At 38.5% G+C, this 15875-nt stretch overlaps 1 protein-coding gene across 8 annotated transcripts in view; it reads right to left on the bottom strand.

Annotated features, from left to right (window-relative positions):
* Positions 1–15875, bottom strand: part of cacna1db (calcium channel, voltage-dependent, L type, alpha 1D subunit, b) — a 71523-nt gene that overhangs the window by 12400 nt on the left and 43248 nt on the right. For 5 of the 8 annotated variants that reach the window (XM_067526482.1, XM_067526484.1, XM_067526488.1 and 2 more), the window contains 28 exons: positions 15603–15828; positions 15032–15239; positions 14756–14876; positions 14535–14649; positions 14334–14394; positions 14019–14079; positions 13475–13619; positions 13270–13399; positions 12422–12481; positions 12274–12333; positions 11150–11256; positions 10743–10830; positions 10495–10602; positions 10277–10329; positions 10048–10194; positions 9610–9811; positions 9216–9374; positions 7188–7298; positions 6727–6804; positions 4599–4640; positions 3787–3915; positions 3170–3235; positions 2984–3075; positions 2733–2892; positions 2505–2632; positions 2251–2347; positions 2021–2123; positions 1174–1275 (listed from right to left, as the gene is read on the bottom strand). In XM_067526482.1, the coding sequence (XP_067382583.1) occupies positions 1174–1275; positions 2021–2123; positions 2251–2347; positions 2505–2632; positions 2733–2892; positions 2984–3075; positions 3170–3235; positions 3787–3915; positions 4599–4640; positions 6727–6804; positions 7188–7298; positions 9216–9374; positions 9610–9811; positions 10048–10194; positions 10277–10329; positions 10495–10602; positions 10743–10830; positions 11150–11256; positions 12274–12333; positions 12422–12481; positions 13270–13399; positions 13475–13619; positions 14019–14079; positions 14334–14394; positions 14535–14649; positions 14756–14876; positions 15032–15239; positions 15603–15828 (3159 nt within the window). The remainder of the gene's footprint in view (positions 1–1173; positions 1276–2020; positions 2124–2250; positions 2348–2504; positions 2633–2732; positions 2893–2983; positions 3076–3169; positions 3236–3786; positions 3916–4598; positions 4641–6726; positions 6805–7187; positions 7299–9215; positions 9375–9609; positions 9812–10047; positions 10195–10276; positions 10330–10494; positions 10603–10742; positions 10831–11149; positions 11257–12273; positions 12334–12421; positions 12482–13269; positions 13400–13474; positions 13620–14018; positions 14080–14333; positions 14395–14534; positions 14650–14755; positions 14877–15031; positions 15240–15602; positions 15829–15875) is intronic. The other 3 variants (XM_067526485.1, XM_067526487.1, XM_067526490.1) reach the window with 3 other exon arrangements.

The raw sequence follows: 15875 nt of genomic DNA, 5'->3' as shown, positions 1-15875 counted from the left end.
CTTCCAGCTTATTCTGTGAGTTCAGGGTCACCACAGTGGATCATCGTCCGCATGTTGATTTGGCACAGTTTTTTACATCGGATGCCCTTCCTAAAGCAACCCACCCCAAGTTGTTTTTGCATATTTGTTTGTAATTTCTCTGTTTGCATGTGTTTTCTCAAATTGCAGTGTTTCGAGCTTTCAGGACCACCGTAGAAAACCACCACATGAATGTATTTCAAAATCTTTTTGAAAGAAAAAGTGTTTATATAAAGTACATTCTGACATTTAGATTAAAAAAAGAGTTTAAGTTTGAATCCCCTATCAATGACATATAATCAATGATATAAAAAAATGTCATCACTTAATTTTGAATAATCCCAACCAATACCAATTTTGAATACTTATCTGAAGAAGAAGGGAGAACCAAGAAAACTATGATTGTGACAGAGTAAAACTGTAAAACTGGCTGGCTCATAGCGATAAGTAAAGTTTTTTGAATTAAAAGGAAAGGTCAAGATAGCTTGCTCCCGTCTATCTCATTTTGTTGCTTGTGGTCACAGGGTTGACTTGCTGCTTGAGAACAACAAAACCGAATGCTGAAGGCCACTGATGGATTAACACGCTGCACCAATTTCCCAAAGCGAAACAGCTCCCAAAAGCATTGTGTATTAAACATTGTAATTTTGTAAATATCTAAATGTGCATTTAGAAAACTTAATTTGTTCTTTTACAGTTAGCAACTGTAATCAGGTTGGAATAATAGTATCAATGGATTTTAATGATGAAAAAGAAGCAAGACTGCATCCTGAATGGTGAATGTTTACAACAAAGCTAAAGCGTGTAAAAGTCATTGTCTGCCATTTAAATTCAAATTAAGATAATAATGAATTTGCATTTAAATGCATTTCTCTTGTTCAACATCTCCCCCCTTTTATTAATGTACATAGAGAATTGATCATTAGTGAGACTTCCCTGACAATGCAAACGCCAAGCATATACATTATACTGCAATTCACATTTGAGTTAGCCATTATTAATCCTGGGAAAATACAAATAAGAAGCAGTGTTCTAATCAAGTCAGTAAGACAGCTGTACAAAAATGTAAAAATTCCTTGTGTGGGCCAGCATACTTGGCCAAACTATGTACAAAATTCAGGTTCTGACTATGTATGCCTGTGTGTGACCACTGACCGCCTGCAGGAGGCACCACTTGATCTAGCAGCTTCATACTGGTTCTCTTCCATATCTTCTTAATCACAGCTCTAAGCTCCTCATTGGCTTGTTCCAGGTTACCTTGGAAATGGCAGAAAAGGTTATTTAAAATGCTGGGTAACTGATGGACTATTAAAAGGTACATTGCTGATTTCCCTACACAGTAGCACAACATGAAACAAATCATAATTGGACACACAAATTCTGGATTTAGCCCAATGGTATGTGTGATTAAGTACAAAACTCCTAAGTGTAATATTACTCAGTTGTGCGCAGTAAACACTGAAGAGAAATAACTTTTTTTTTGTTTTGTCCCATGAGTTCAGAGTTGCCACAGCAGATCACTGTCCGCATGTTGATTTGGCACAGTTTTTACACCGGATGCCCTTCCTGATGCAACCCTCCCCAATTTATACCGGTCTTGGACCGGCACTGCACAGCTGGGGAGGGGAATGGGCTGTTGGGGGTTCAGTGTCCTGCCCCAGAGACACTTCAACATGTCAGGGGACCGGGGATCGAACCACTAACCCTGTGGTCCGTGGTTGACTGCCTTACCAACTGGGCTACAGACGCCCACTGAAGAGAAATTACTAATTCAACATTTTAGCTCCCTCTTGTGGCAAAATGTTGAATGAGCATATGGTGTTTCTGACCACAAAAAGCTTAGGAAGCAGACCCGACTGTGAATAAGGGACTAATACAATAAAAGTTACAGTAGCATGATGTGACTGTCATTCAAAACATAAATATATCATTTGGTTATGTATTATACCACTGTATTTTTGTTTAATATTGAGATTCCTTTGGCTTGATGGTGGAGACTCACCTTCAGTCTTAATCTTGAGGGCAGTGCGGACTAGAGCAAACAAAGTGGCATTAAACATGACAGTCCCATCACTGTTCAGTGGCATGTTCATTGCCACCAGACGCTGTAACAGAATTAAAAATACAGGTTCACAAAGAGGCATCAAAGTTGAAATGTAAATGTCAAATAGTGAAAAGGTTTTATGTATTCATCTATCTCTATAGTTGTAAGTTTGTTGGTTGGAAACTCACTTTGCAGGCCACTCTGTGAGGACAGAGCTTGCCAAAACCCAGGGGAGGCTGGATCCTCCTCAGCAGAGTCACCACGTCAAGATGCTTTATTCGGCCCCTGACAACAAGATACACTAAAATTTAACACATTATACCACAGTTGTCACTACAGGTGCTGATAAGTATTGATTAGTACAGTTCAGAAACGTGTCCACGGGTAAAGGACAAATAATAGGAGAAACTAACTTTCCCCAACATTTGTCCTGAGCACTCACTTGGCTTCGGGGTCGTATTCGGACCAAATCCTTTTAAACTCATCTAGATGATGTGGCCCCAGAATGGACCAATCACGAGTCAGATAGTCGAAGTTGTCCATGATGACAGCTACAAATAGGTTGATGATCTGAAACCAAAACATGCAACACTGGGCATCTTTTCGGGATGCAGAAATGTAAAAAGCTCAAGTCGAAGCTCTAATTTTACTGTCAATGAACACAGATTACCAGAAAAGCACAGAGCATGTAAAAGCTAATGAAGTAGATAATTGCAAAGCCGCTGCCACAGGTTCTCTCCTCTCCAGGGTTGTAGTCAGACTCTGAATCACACAGCTTCCCTGGCAGACAGGCCAACATGATTTCCTGCCATGCCTCACCTGTGGCACACCTAACATAGAACAACAAAATACAGCACACCTGAATTTATGCATGATTGCTTGGCAATGGCTCAACAATTCAAGGCACACAAATACAAATACCTGAATAGCATTAGAACAGCTTGAGGAAAAGTTTGAAAGTTGTTGTTCCGATTGATTTGTGTTCCATCTACCATCGCTATTTTCCCAAACACCTAAAACCAGAGAAGGACTTTTTAACCAACCTATCAGGACAAGACGAATAAAACAAGGTTGGTTACAAAATATGTAAATATTTATACAATTTACCTGCATTCCGATCACAGCATATATGAAGAACAGCATGGCTATCAGGAGTGCAACATAGGGAAGAGCCTGAGTGAGAAAAAAGAGTGATACACCCCATAATCAATCCACATTTTGCTGCAACCTAATGCAATGTCACCCAGTGTAAACAGTGTTACCAACCTATTATGTGCAAACAACATCCTGGGCTGTCATTGCAATCATTCTTTTAAATTAACTTTGGAAAATGAATTGATTGCCATCATACTGACTTTTTACATATGATTTTTTATAGTATTTTGAACTTATTAGCCTTCAAATCCATGAATGTATTGGGTTTATATAAGTAAGTAGATTTTCATGTTGGCCATGTTTTTATCTTTTCACCTGCAGGCACATCCCACTAACACACCTTGAAATTTCTTTATTCTTTAGCTTATTTTCTATGTTGTCACATGGCAACATAAGAAAAACATACAGAACAAAAAGTGAAAAAGTGGGAAATTACCCATAAATGTAATTTTTAATGAGCATCTTGCCTAAAAGAATTTTTACAATAGATTAAACCTCTACCTCAATCATTAGTTAATAATAATGCTAATTCAAAAAAGATATTTCTTGGCTGCTTATCTTAAAGTCACCTGGAAAGACTTTATGAAGGTCCACAGCAGAGTCCTGATGCCTTCCCCTCTGCTCAGCAGTTTGACCAATCGCATCACCCTGAACAGGCGGAAGAAGGTGATGGAGATACGAGCGCTGTCCTCCGTGTTCTAAAGTGGAGGTCAGGAAGAAGGTGTAACATCCGAACACAGACACTGATAAACCTCTGTTCATGCCGCAATTCATACATGCATTATTTTGATCAGCATGTATGAGCCATATGAGCTTACAAGCATTGTATCAGTGAATGAGAATGAAAATCTTCCCACGTGTAATCTTTCTGCATCTCACAATGAATGCGCATGCAGGGTAACTGTGTCCTAAACACTGTGTCAACAGATCTGGAAAACGTACACATATTTTATAATTAATTCTTAAAAATGACCAACAGACTAATAATAGGAATTCTTTTTTTAAAAATTGGATACAAACACCAAATGGGTCTTTTACTGTCATGTTGTTGCAGTTTAAACAAACAAGATCTTTAACAAGAAACATGGACAGTGCAATGCTGAAACAATGTCTAACTACGAACAGTTGGAATAGCTATATGTGAAAATGAAGAAGTGACAAAAGACCTGTCATGCCATGCACCTGGACAGGACAAAACGCCTGCGATCACAAATTCGCAGACTTTATTAAGGACTGAAGCCACAAGCTCTGGCAGAAAGCATCTTATTGTTTTCATCAGGAGTCGAGCAACGGAGTATGACAATTAACAACAAATGCTTTAACTTTACATTTACACAAAACGGTGAGGGGCTTTGATAGAAAAGGAGGGGCTTCTCCTTACCCCTGGCTCCACTATCATCTTGACGACAGGAATGGCTGCCGACTTGAAACCAAAATCCTATGGTTAATCTAAGTTGCAAAAACCAGCTGTACAGCACCAAACCATTCACAAGTTAATGCAGCTCATCAGACTGATTTATCACATAATGGAATTTTAAAAACACACAACCACTTAAAACAAATGCATTTCAGATATATACCACAACCATCATCATCGTAAAGCCTCTCATGCCTTACCACATGCCATGCCAGCTTAACACGTTCTCAGCCGTAACACCAGACATGGGAAATGCCCATACAAAGCAAAAGCATTGTTTTACAAATATACTTTGGATTCAATTTTACCAAATTTTACTTAATGATTTTTGCTTTCAATATCGAATCTGATTTGAAAATAACTGGTATCCTGACATTAAGATCCTCAATTAAAAGACATTTATGGCAGATAAGGAAGTTTGCAACATGTTTTGATGGCAGAGCCTGAAATCTCTTCCTAAAGATGTTACTGTAGTAACGGTAACATCATGCCTATACTGTAAAAAGGACATCCAAAAGGAAAATCTTTATTCAAAGCAAAGACAACTACAGTAAAACTAACTGCGGTACAATGATTGCTTTGATGATTTAGTATGGTGGTCATTTAAATCAAAAGGTATATTTAAAAATACTGGTTTGACTGCAGAACTACAAAGCACAATAACTATCAGTGTATTGATTAATGACAACCTCTCTCAAAATCATAGTATTCAGGTTTGCTATGTGAAATATTTTTCTGCGCATTAGTATGGAGATTTTAATTATATATTGTTGGGAAAATTGTGTATGCTTTAGGTCAAACATTCATTCATAACAAGTAACTGACAGGACAAACAAACATTGTCACACAGAAAAGCTCACACCAACTATGGAGTCAGTCTACACACCGGCTGCCTATTAGGACACAGAGTGGCCTTGCAGTAGCAGTACATCAAAGTCAAAAAGAACATTGGCAAAACAATTTATCAAAACTTCATCAGAACCAAAACTTTGGTTAGTTAGTTTAGAGTTATTGATGAATTACAAAACATTGGCAGATACTTTAGATTATATATTTTTTCTTTTTGTTTATCACAGTTTTCACAAAAAAAAAACGATTTGTGATTTGTGGATAAATGTGATCAGTACATCAATATTTTAAAACTTTCCCTCAACTGTATGCTTACAATGTAAAGTTTTTGTTTGCCTCAGAAGAGCAACACAGTACAGTGCCACAAACACTGCAACACATGTGATACACTACTGTTACCTTTCTGCTTTTCTTTAATTATTATGAAGTGTCAGGACTCTTCTAATAAGCAAATTCAACTTGAGCAATGTCTTCACAATTTTATCTGTCTCATATGAGCATCAAATAGTATTCTTAAATGCAATGCAATGCTAGAGCAAGGCCTCTCAAAGCACAGACAAGGGTGTGTGTGTGATACATGAATACTTACATTGATCTCAGTGATGGCAATGTCAACCACACTACCGACAACAATTAAGGCATCAAACGTGTTCCATGCATCAGCAAAATAGTTCTGCAAGCACGAGCAGCAAAGACACACAGAAAAGAAGAAACAGAGAGAAGTAGAACAGAGCAAGAAAGAAAAGGAAGAGGTAAAAAAGAATTATGAATGATAGAAAGAGGGAAACATCAAAAAGTTGTGATTGGATATAACAGAGTGAGGTTGAAATTCAAATCTTTACTGTTTCTGAATCAGTAGGAGTATAATCTGTTAAATTTAAGTATACTCACGTAAAACTTCAAATGTAATTCTTTACTGTGACTGAAGTGGCAGGCAGAGAAAAATTGCCACCGCACAAACTAAAGAATTTAACAAGATCAGGTGGATATGGAGCAGTGGCCTAATGCAATGCACCTGCTGCTATTACAAGGTTTAGTTGTAGACACAGGCAGATGATTTGGTCTGCAACAGATGTCATGAAAACAAATTGGATCAAGCCAACTTGAAAGGATTAAACAAAATTAAGACAGGAAGGCAGGGAAGGAGAGAAAATGGAAAAGACGGAAAAGAAGGCGAGTGGATGCAGCAGTGGGAGAGCAGGGAGAGCGAACGACAGAGTTGTACATACTAACTTCTCTCTACCTGGCTGAGTATGATGTCGACTACACTGCCAATCACCACCAGAGCATCGAAGACGTTCCAGGCGTCCCCAACATAGCCCTGAATATGGCAGCATGCACAGCCAGCAGGAGGAGAGGGGAGGGCATGAACAGAGGGGGGGGTACAGGAAAGTAAATGAGGCATAAGTGTAATGGAGGGTAAAAGGCCCAAGAGTGAAAGGCTGCAAGGATAATTAGAGGGGGTGTTAGGGTAGTAATATGGACAGGAAATGTATGGGGACTGGCTTACAAGGACAAGGGAAGTGCTCTCAAATAAAATCTTACAAAGACATTTTAAAAATAAACTATAAAGGGAGATCTAAAACTAAAAACTTCAAGCAAAGCAAAGGGACTTAAGAAACTAATGGTAATTTGGGATTTATTTCCTTAGGAAATCCTCTGCTCAAAAACTGCAGTGTCTGTAAAGGAGGAAAGGACACTTACTCTGGGTTTGAAGGCGATGAGCTTGAGGATCATCTCCACAGTGAAAACCCCAGTGAAGACCATGTTCAGAATGTCCATGGCATAGTTAAACAGATGAGACTGACCATGGTGCTGGAAAAACACCATGACAAAGGCTAATCAGAAATATTAAACAAACATTTATTAATACGACACGTAATTTAAGTGTATTTGTATTCAAATGACATAAATCTGGTGCACTATGTAGAATAAATGCATATTACATTGTAAAGTTACGCAATATTATTTTTTGATGGTTGATGGGGGAAAGATGACAGCCAATTTTATTCAGATTATAAATCATAGGTGTTTGATTGCAGATCACAGAACTTATTAATCAATTATTAATCATTCATTTTTGGTCAGTGTCTCATAACTGGATACACTAGAACATTACATTAGGATGTAACTTCTGCTAACTTCTTCTAACACTGCATCGCTCTCATTTTCACCTCTGACTGAGGACGACGCATCCACCATCCTCCTCACCATCCATCAAGCAACCTGCTCTTTGGATCCGAACCTTTCCACTCTCCTTCAAGCAGTTGCACCCACACTAATGTCAGCCATTACACAAATCATGAACACAACAGGTACTTCTCCGACTTCATTCAAGCAGGCCCAGATTACCCCACTGCTTAAGAAGCCTTCTCTTGACCCTCCCCTGTAGAGAATTACAGACGCGTCTCTCTTCTTCCATTTTTGGCTAAGACCATATAACGAGTTTTTAATCAACTCTCAGACTTTCTTTACCAGAACAACCTCCTTGATGTCAACCTGTATAACTTCAAGATTGGTCTCTCCATGGTAACTACCCTCAGTCCTTTGTTTTAATCCTACTCAATCTATCTGTAGCCCTTGACACTGTGAACCATCAGATCCTCTTGTCTGTCCTCTTGGTCCTGGCAGGGGTATGCTTCTAACTCTCACAGCCTCTCTACCATTTTGCAACAGGACTAATTTCTTGGTTCCATCTATGCTACATGCCTGGGTTCTATTATCTGCTCACATGGCTTCCTCCTATCACTGCTATGCTGTTGACAAACAGCTCTTCCTGTCCTTTCCATCGGATGATTCCACTGTCTCGTCAGGCATTTCTGCCCATCTCTCTAACTTCTGCTTGAGTGATAGAAAGACATCTTCAGCTCAACCTGTCCAAAACCGCAGTTCTTGACTTCGCAGCCAGACCTTTGACACAATGCAACATCAGCAAAAACATTGGATCTGCAGGGATTGCCCCCACTAAGTCTGCCAGATATCTAGGGGTCATCATCAACGACCAACTGAGCTTTACAGACCGCACATCCTCAGACTCTAGGGCATGCAGATTCAACCTCTACAACATCTGAAAGACCAGACCCTACCTCAATGAATATACAACCCAACTAATAGTGCAAGCACTGCTTGTATCGTTTTGATTACTTCAATGCCCTGTTATTGGGGTTACCGTATGCAAAATCAAACCCTTGCGGATTATCCAAAATGCAGCAGTATGCCTCATGTTAAATGAGACAAAAGGGACTGATTATCAGCCCACTCTTCAGATCTCTACACTAGCTTCCTGTAGCTGCCTGCATCAGGTTCAAAGCTTTGTGTCTTGCCTACATGGTTGTCAAACCGACAGCTCCTTCTCACTTCAACACCCTCATTCAAGTCTATAATCCCTCGTGTTAACTGTGCTCTGCCAACGAATGACATCAGATAGACCCAGCACCGCAGAGAAGACATCAAGCAAAACTCTTAGCCCAGTAATCCCAGGTTGGTAGAATGAGCTGCCAAACGCACGGTCAGCGACCTCACTCCCAATATTAAAAAACTGCTGAAAACAGAACTCCTTCATAACTTCCTAAGCACTTCAATCTATTATTAAAAACTTGTAAGTCACTTTGGCTACAAGCGTCTGCCAAGGACTCAATGTAAGTGTAAATACAGAACCAAAATACCACTTTTTTTAGTATATCAATGTATAGATTATATCAATTTTGACTGGAGTGAATGAAAAACACTTACTTGAATCGCCAGACACAAGGTATTAAGGATGATCAGGACAAACATGACGTACTCAAATCCAGTGGAGTTGACCACATACCAGAACTTGTATTGGTAAGGGTTTTTCGGGATGTAGCGCCGCAGAGGACGAGCTTTAAGAGCATATTCCACACATTGACGCTGTGGTGGTTGTGAAGGCAGGTGGGTGAAGAGAAAAAGACATCAACAGCTCAAAACATGTTAGTATAAAACAAAACATTATTTATATGTGTTCTGACAAATTACCTGATGGCATTTAGACTTAGGAGACTGAAATATTTACTGTAGTTTATCAAATCCATGGGTCAGATTTGAAACATTAAAAACAAGCATATACAAATGCATGCATACACAGAGTACTTAAAGACCTTCCTACCTGATTTTTGTCCAGCTCACAATTCTTATATTCTTTCTCTCCCTGCTCCTGGAAAGTGACAATAACGAAACCCACAAAGATGTTCATCATGAAGAAGGCGATGATGATAATGTAGATGATGAAGAAGATGGAGATCTCAATACGGTAGTTGTAGATGGGCCCCATGTTCTCTCTGTTCGAGTCAATGGCCTTGTACAACAGACTACAGGAATAGACAAATCACAGAGGCAAAAAATGACAATTCATATCACCACTACCTTTGAGATTTAGTTTTGTTAAATTTAAGTACAACCCCAATTCCAAAATGTTGGGATGATGTGTAAAACATAAATAAAAACTGAATGCAATGATTTCCAAATCTCCTCAACCCATATGTGTACATATATATACACAGAAACTGATACAATAAAAAAATGTGCAGTAACAAGCAGTACACACGTGGGCCATCCTTCAAAGGTAGACACGGTGAACAGAGCCATCATTGCCATGAGAACATTGTCAAAGTTGAAGTCACTGTTGTGCCAGATCCTTTCTTTCACCATGGGCAGTGCTGTGTCCCCATTGTTGTAGAGAATGTATGTACCTCTGTAATTTGAAGTGAAATTGTTAGCACACAAAGAGGCAAATGCAAATGTCAAAAGAAGCAAACCTAATAAAATGAACTCACTTGCATTCGTCTGGAGTGGACTTTGCATCATCTGTGCACCGATAAAATTTCCCCTTTGTTCAAAAACAAGAAGGAAAGTCACAGACCTGCCTGGGTAAAGCCTTCCACCTCTGTACAACTACTTATTGTTCAATAGCAGAAGAACAAGTTGATTTGATCAGCTAAAAACTTGGTGAGTTAACCAGTACTTTTTTCCTCTTTCCATGTCTTTACTCTACCTTGAAGAGCTGTACTCCGATACAAGCGAACATGAATTGCAGCAGGGTGGTGACAATCATGATGTTACCAATGGTCCTGATGGCCACAAACACACACTGGACCACGTGCTGCAAAGCACAGTTATTTAATATTAGTAGGCATACGCAGTACTGTAGAACATGCAAAAGTATGCACATATTTACTTGAGGAACCATTCACACAGAGACACATAAGCAGATGCACTATGTTATAATATTGCAATGCTGACCTTGAGTCCCTTGGCTCTGTTGATAGCCCTGAGTGGACGAAGGACTCTTAAAACACGAAGAATTTTCACCACCGAAATAGCAGATGACCTTTAGAAATCAGAAAAACACACCAGTGAATACAGCTGACCAATTTCAAGGACATGTTTCACAACAGCATTAGAATTGCATTTTTGTAATTGTATTTGAACAATTTAATCTTGTCTTTAATAAACAGAATATTGCCTCTTTTTTTTTTTTTTTTGCTGTACTGTTTAAAGTTTGATCAGAAACTAAACACATTTTTAAAAGCACTGGTAGAGGTATAGTTTAAAATGACAAACAAGTGTAATATATATTCACGTAGTTATCCTACTTTATTTGAATATTAGTAAAAGTTATTGCTTGCTAAGGACTGATTGATACATACTGAATGCCAAAGGACACCAGAGATACACCAACCACCAGCAGGTCTAACAAATTGAAGTAGTTTCTACAGAATGCCCCTTTATGAAGGAATGCTCCAAATGCTGTCATCTAGACAGAGGATAGACAAAAATAATGAATGTCAAAGAAGCATATCCAGTATGTGCAGCACTGCACACACACACACACACACACACACACACACACACACACACACACACACACACACACACACACACACACACACACACACACACACACACACACACACACAATTAGTTAAAAACAATGATTAGAAACAGACTAAAGGAGCAAATTCCAAATAGCCACTACACTCACTTTGGATGCAGATTAAGCTATAAATGCAGCCTCTGATCTTTTCCTGAATTTAGGCTTAAGTTGTAATAGATGAGATTTACATGGCCCAGGCATGCAGCAAGCAAAGGGGTAAGGCAGAGGATTGAATTCAGACATAACAGATCTTTTCCTGACCATGGTGGATTCCTAGTATTTTAAATATATTACCATTACAAAGCATGAAACATAAGGATGGGTAACACCTCTGTGTGCATTACATAATTAGGCAGTGAAGATTCATGTTATATCAAGTTTATCTCTCCACAATGCAGAATATTTCAAATATAAAATCATTCTAATTCAAAAGCAAACTTGATTGTTGTTCGAATATAGCAATAATATAATAATCAGTCAATGTTGCTGACAATTCTTAAAAGTTAAAAAAAGGCGTGGTAAATGAAACTGTAATATTTGGTAAAAAGTTTCAAAATAACAACAGATGCACGGTGCTAATCAAGTTGCTTAAAAAAACAAAACTGTAAGAATGGGAAACAGCTAAACAAGTTGTTGAACTCTGGAGAGCCACTATTCTATAACTGGTCACGGATGAATACATAAGTGAGTAATGATGAAAAAAGTGACATTTCTAAAAAAATCAGACAAAAATGTATGAACTCCATGTTGACGAATTGGCGCCATGACAATAAGACAATCGGGCAGCCATTTTGACGAAAAATTATAAAGACAAAAATAAAGGGAGGATTGACGTTTGCAGCAAGCTTGGAAGTGGCAGACTGTTGTTGAGGCAGTGCAACAGTTTCTATTGTTTACCTTAATAAGGATCTCAAATGTAAACATACTAGTGAAGACATAGTCTGCATAGCCTAGGATCTGAGGAGGCAATCAGAGTGACATAAGCACGCAGGGTTACTGACGCTCTACTCAGCACAGCACAACACGTTACACAAAGGACATTTACCTTCAACAGGATCTCAACAGTAAAGATTGCCGTGAAAGCATAGTCAAAATAACCAAGTATCTGCAAGAGGCAATGCACAAGTTCAAGTCATTTCAGAATGACAGCAAACAATGATTTCTCTTTCAGCTACTATAGATACAGTCAAACATTAATCCCTAGTACAGTACATCAAAGCTGCACTATGCAATACTTGGTGTATAAATGCTGTAACTCACGCACAGCACCGTCAGCTAAATAAAATGTGATTACTCACAGCTTGTCTTGGCGTAGTGTGGCTAAAGCACACATGCAATAGTGCACATCTGCCGTGAGCGGTTTGTTATATCCCATAATTTAAGAGTTATTATTCTCTACTAACATTTTAAGTTGCCCAGCACAGCTCGTTTTGGTTCATAGATACTGTATGTAAGTACAAAACAATATAAAACATCCTCATCATCAACAACAACAAAAAAGTGATGTTAAGGTCCAATAATATGAAGAAAAGTGATTTTAAAACAGCAGGTGAGGAAAATGGGAATTTCCTGACCTAGTGCTGTGTGGCAGGAAAATAAGTTAGTAAGTCAGAGCGCAACTTTCTGGGTGACAATTTGAAACTGTCTTACTAACAATGCCAAGTCCCAGTAAGCCTTGACATTGTAAAGGTTTGAAAGCATGCACAAAAACAGAACCCTGAACAAGCATTATTCATTTACACCTGGTCCTACTGTGCTATGTCATAATACCTTGTGTGAACTGGCTATTTGTCAGCCACAGTGTAAAAAATAAAATGGTGAAATGTGTGTGAAAAAAGTGAGAAAGCTTTTTAGAACAGTTAATATCTGCAGTTACAGTGGTTGATTACGTACAATATTGCGAGCAGAAAAGTTGCGTATGGGGTCCTCGGCAGCCAAAGAGACAGAGCTGAGCATGATGAAGACCAAGATGAGGTTGGTAAAAATCTGATGGTTGATCAGCTTATGGCAGAATACACGAAACCTACAGAAAAAGAAAAAGAAAATGAAAATGGAAGAAAGACTGAGTAGACAGACAAGTACGATGAGTCCAACTCACGGGTTTGTGCTACTGAAGATGAAGAAGGCGCTCCCGTCTGGAATTGGGGGCATCTTTTCCTTGATGGTAAGTTCAGACAGCCTCTGGGGACGAGGTCCAGACGGGACTTCTGGGAGGTCATGATTATTGTAGTCCTCATCACACACTGGGAAACACATTTATTTTAATCATCTTAATATAAAAACCTTTTCTATGTTATTTTGTTTATTACTGTATCTACTACTGATGCTGATGACAATTTTTAATACATTGTATCGTACTTTAGTTGTTGTATGTCAACAAATTCAGCAAAAACATGTCAGAATGTTCATGTTCACTATGTGGCTGTTATGTAACACGGCACAATGTTTTTCACAAAGCTTTTTTTTTTTTTTTGCTGCCTTCTACATTGTAAAAAGTCTAGTACTTACTTACTGACTTACTTACTAACTGTGAATATTTATTCAGATTGTTTTTTCAAATATTTCATCATAACTATTCTGCAGACATGAGATTGAGCCCTGCTTGGTTAAAGCTCATCTTTCTTAAAACACGTCACTTTTACCTGGAGAGTCAGGGGCGGGATACAACTCTTTGCTTTCCTCTAGCAAGTCCTCTTCTGGCACCTGCAGATAATGATGGGGATTGACAGTTCAAAAATGTGAAAAATATTTTTTTATATTTTTTTACATATTTACATTGGAATTTTACAATTATATGTAATATTTACATTTTACATTTAGTCATTTAGCAGACGCTTTTATCCAAAGCGACTTACAAGTGAGGTACAAGGCAAGCAAAAATCTAAGTCATATATAAGTCTAATATATATACAAGTGGCATGATATAAGAAAAAATATAATTGTAAACTGTTTTTCACCTTGGTCTCACCATCCTTTCCTTCTGTTATTTCAGTTCTGGTTTTATCTGAACTAACATCCCTGAGGGACAGAGAAAAGAGTAACTAACAAGGTAGGAGGTCAATTTCCCTGCAATTAGAAAGTGTTTGTAATATATATGTCTACAAAAACAATGTGACTAGAAATTGAAATGTGAAACATTTAGGTGCCCTCAGCTGTACTTGACACTATTCTTTCTCTTCTTGGCCTCTTCTTCTTCTTTCTGTGCTGTGTTAAGGCTCTCTGCATCTGCCAGGTTGTCAACAGCAATGGCCAAGAACACGTTTAGCAAGATGTCTGTTCATCTGACTTAAGAAGAAAACAATTTAGATTTTTGTTTGTGAGTTTCTTTATGCATGGTAACTGTGTGTGCATGTGTGTATGTTTGTGATCAGCAGGATACAGTTTCCACAGATGAAGAGAATGATGAAGTAAATGCAAACCACCATTCCAGAGGAGGCGGGACCACCATACGCCATGATACCATCATACATCACCATGTTCCAGTCTTCTCCTGTCAATATCTGGCAAACACATAACAGAGCCATTTTAATATTTATTTCATGAATGCATGTATGTTGCATTAGTTCAAGTCTTATTTGTCTATTATTACAGATACTGTAAATGAATGCAATAACTCCTGGAAATTATACCCAAATGTTCTGGATAAAACCCTCACCTGAAACACAGTTAGCAGGGCTTGGGGGAAGTTATCAAATGTGCTCCTTTTGGTCACAGTCTCATCAAAGTTGAACTTCCCCCCAAAAAGCTGCATGCCAAGTAGTGAGAAAATAATGATGAAGAGGAAAAGCAGCAGCAACAAGGAGGCAATAGACTTCATGGAGTTGAGCAGTGAGGCCACCAGGTTACTAAGAGATGCCCAATGACTGTAAAAAATAAATCAAGTTAACAGGATGACAGACACAAAAACCCAGCCAATGAGTGTGAGGTCCAAATTAGGAAATGATAATACAGATTTACAAGGCATGAACCTCGTTTGTAACTAGCTCCCGTATCAGTCGATACAAATTTTGATATCAAGGCAGATAAAGATAAAATAAAAACACAATTCACTCACGAAAGAAATATGTGTGGAAAATGTACAGTATTTACTTTTTTTGCTCTATCAAGTTTATAACTTAGTCATGCAATAGTGTAATCAGAAGAATAAAAACAGAAAAACAAATAGGGCCTGAAACATTTAAGCTATCTCTGTCTTCATCTAGGAAACAGAACGTTCTGTTGCTCACCGTGTAACCTTGAAGATTCTAAGAAGGCGAACACACCGGAAAACAGAGATGCCTAAAGGAGACATTATGGCCAGCTCCACCAGAATGGTCTCTATGATACCTCCACACACCACAAAACAGTCAAAGCGGTTAAAAAGAGACACAAAGTAGGCCTGAAGCCCCAAACTATACATCTTCACCAGCATCTCCAAGGTGAACATCGCCAAGAGAACTTTGTTGGCTACGTCTGGAAACAAGAGGAGAGGATATTTTAGGACTGTTAATAATGTTATC

Source organism: Channa argus, chromosome 13 (genome assembly GCF_033026475.1).
Source record: "Channa argus isolate prfri chromosome 13, Channa argus male v1.0, whole genome shotgun sequence".
NCBI lineage: Eukaryota > Metazoa > Chordata > Actinopteri > Anabantiformes > Channidae > Channa > Channa argus.
Note: the sequence above shows the minus strand (reverse complement) of the source record. Positions and strands in the feature narration are given on the sequence as shown.